We start from the raw sequence: 739 nt of genomic DNA on the forward strand, positions 1-739 counted from the left end.
CCCCCCCTTTTTCTCCCCGCAGCACCCCCACCATGCCGTTCAGCAACACCCACAACAAGTACAAGCTGAAGTTCTCGTCGGAGGAGGAGTTCCCCGACCTCAGCAAGCACAACAACCACATGGCCAAGGTCCTGACCCCCGCTCTCTACCAGCGCCTGCGGGACAAGGAGACCCCCAGCGGCTTCACCCTCGATGACGCCATCCAGACCGGCGTCGACAACCCCGGTGGGTGACAGCGTGGGGGTCCCCAGCCCACCCACGGGGTCCTCCGGGCTGGGGCGGGGGAACACGGTGTCAGCTGGGTCACCTCCGAGGGCTTTGCCCCCAGGGCCGTACTGGGACCTGGTGTCCAGTGCCCAGTGCCTGGTCCCCAGTGCCACACCGGGTGCCCAGTGCCATGCCCAGTCCCAGAGACCTGTCCCCAGTACTACACTGGGAGCTGGTGCCCTGTGCCCAGTGTCTGGTCCCCAGTGCCACACTGAGAGCTGGTGCCCTGTGCCCGGTCCCTAGTGCTACGCAGGGTGTGCAGTGCCAAAGCCCTGTCCCCAGTGCCATACTGGGTGCCCGGTGCCATGCCCAGTGCCAGAGACATGTCCCCAGTGACACACTGGGAGCCAGTGCCCAGTGCCTGGTCCCCAGTGCCATACTGGGTGCTGGTGCCATGTCTCCAGTGCCATACCCATTCCGGCTGCCCTGTCCCCGGTGCTGTGTCATGCCCTGTACCCAGTGCCATGCCAGA

The 739-nt window shown here is 65.8% G+C and overlaps 1 protein-coding gene across 1 annotated transcript in view; it reads left to right on the forward strand.

Annotated features, from left to right (window-relative positions):
- Positions 1 to 32: 32 nt before the first annotated feature.
- CKM (creatine kinase, muscle) overlaps positions 33 to 739 on the forward strand; it is a 3,370-nt gene continuing 2,663 nt past the window's right edge. Inside the window, exons 1-2 of the mRNA XM_010566446.1 lie at positions 33 to 225; positions 329 to 366. Coding sequence (XP_010564748.1) covers positions 33 to 225; positions 329 to 366 — 231 coding nt within the window. The remainder of the gene's footprint in view (positions 226 to 328; positions 367 to 739) is intronic.

This window comes from Haliaeetus leucocephalus, unplaced genomic scaffold, assembly GCF_000737465.1.
Source record: "Haliaeetus leucocephalus isolate CR32 unplaced genomic scaffold, Haliaeetus_leucocephalus-4.0 Scaffold210, whole genome shotgun sequence".
Taxonomy (NCBI): Eukaryota; Metazoa; Chordata; class Aves; order Accipitriformes; family Accipitridae; genus Haliaeetus; species Haliaeetus leucocephalus.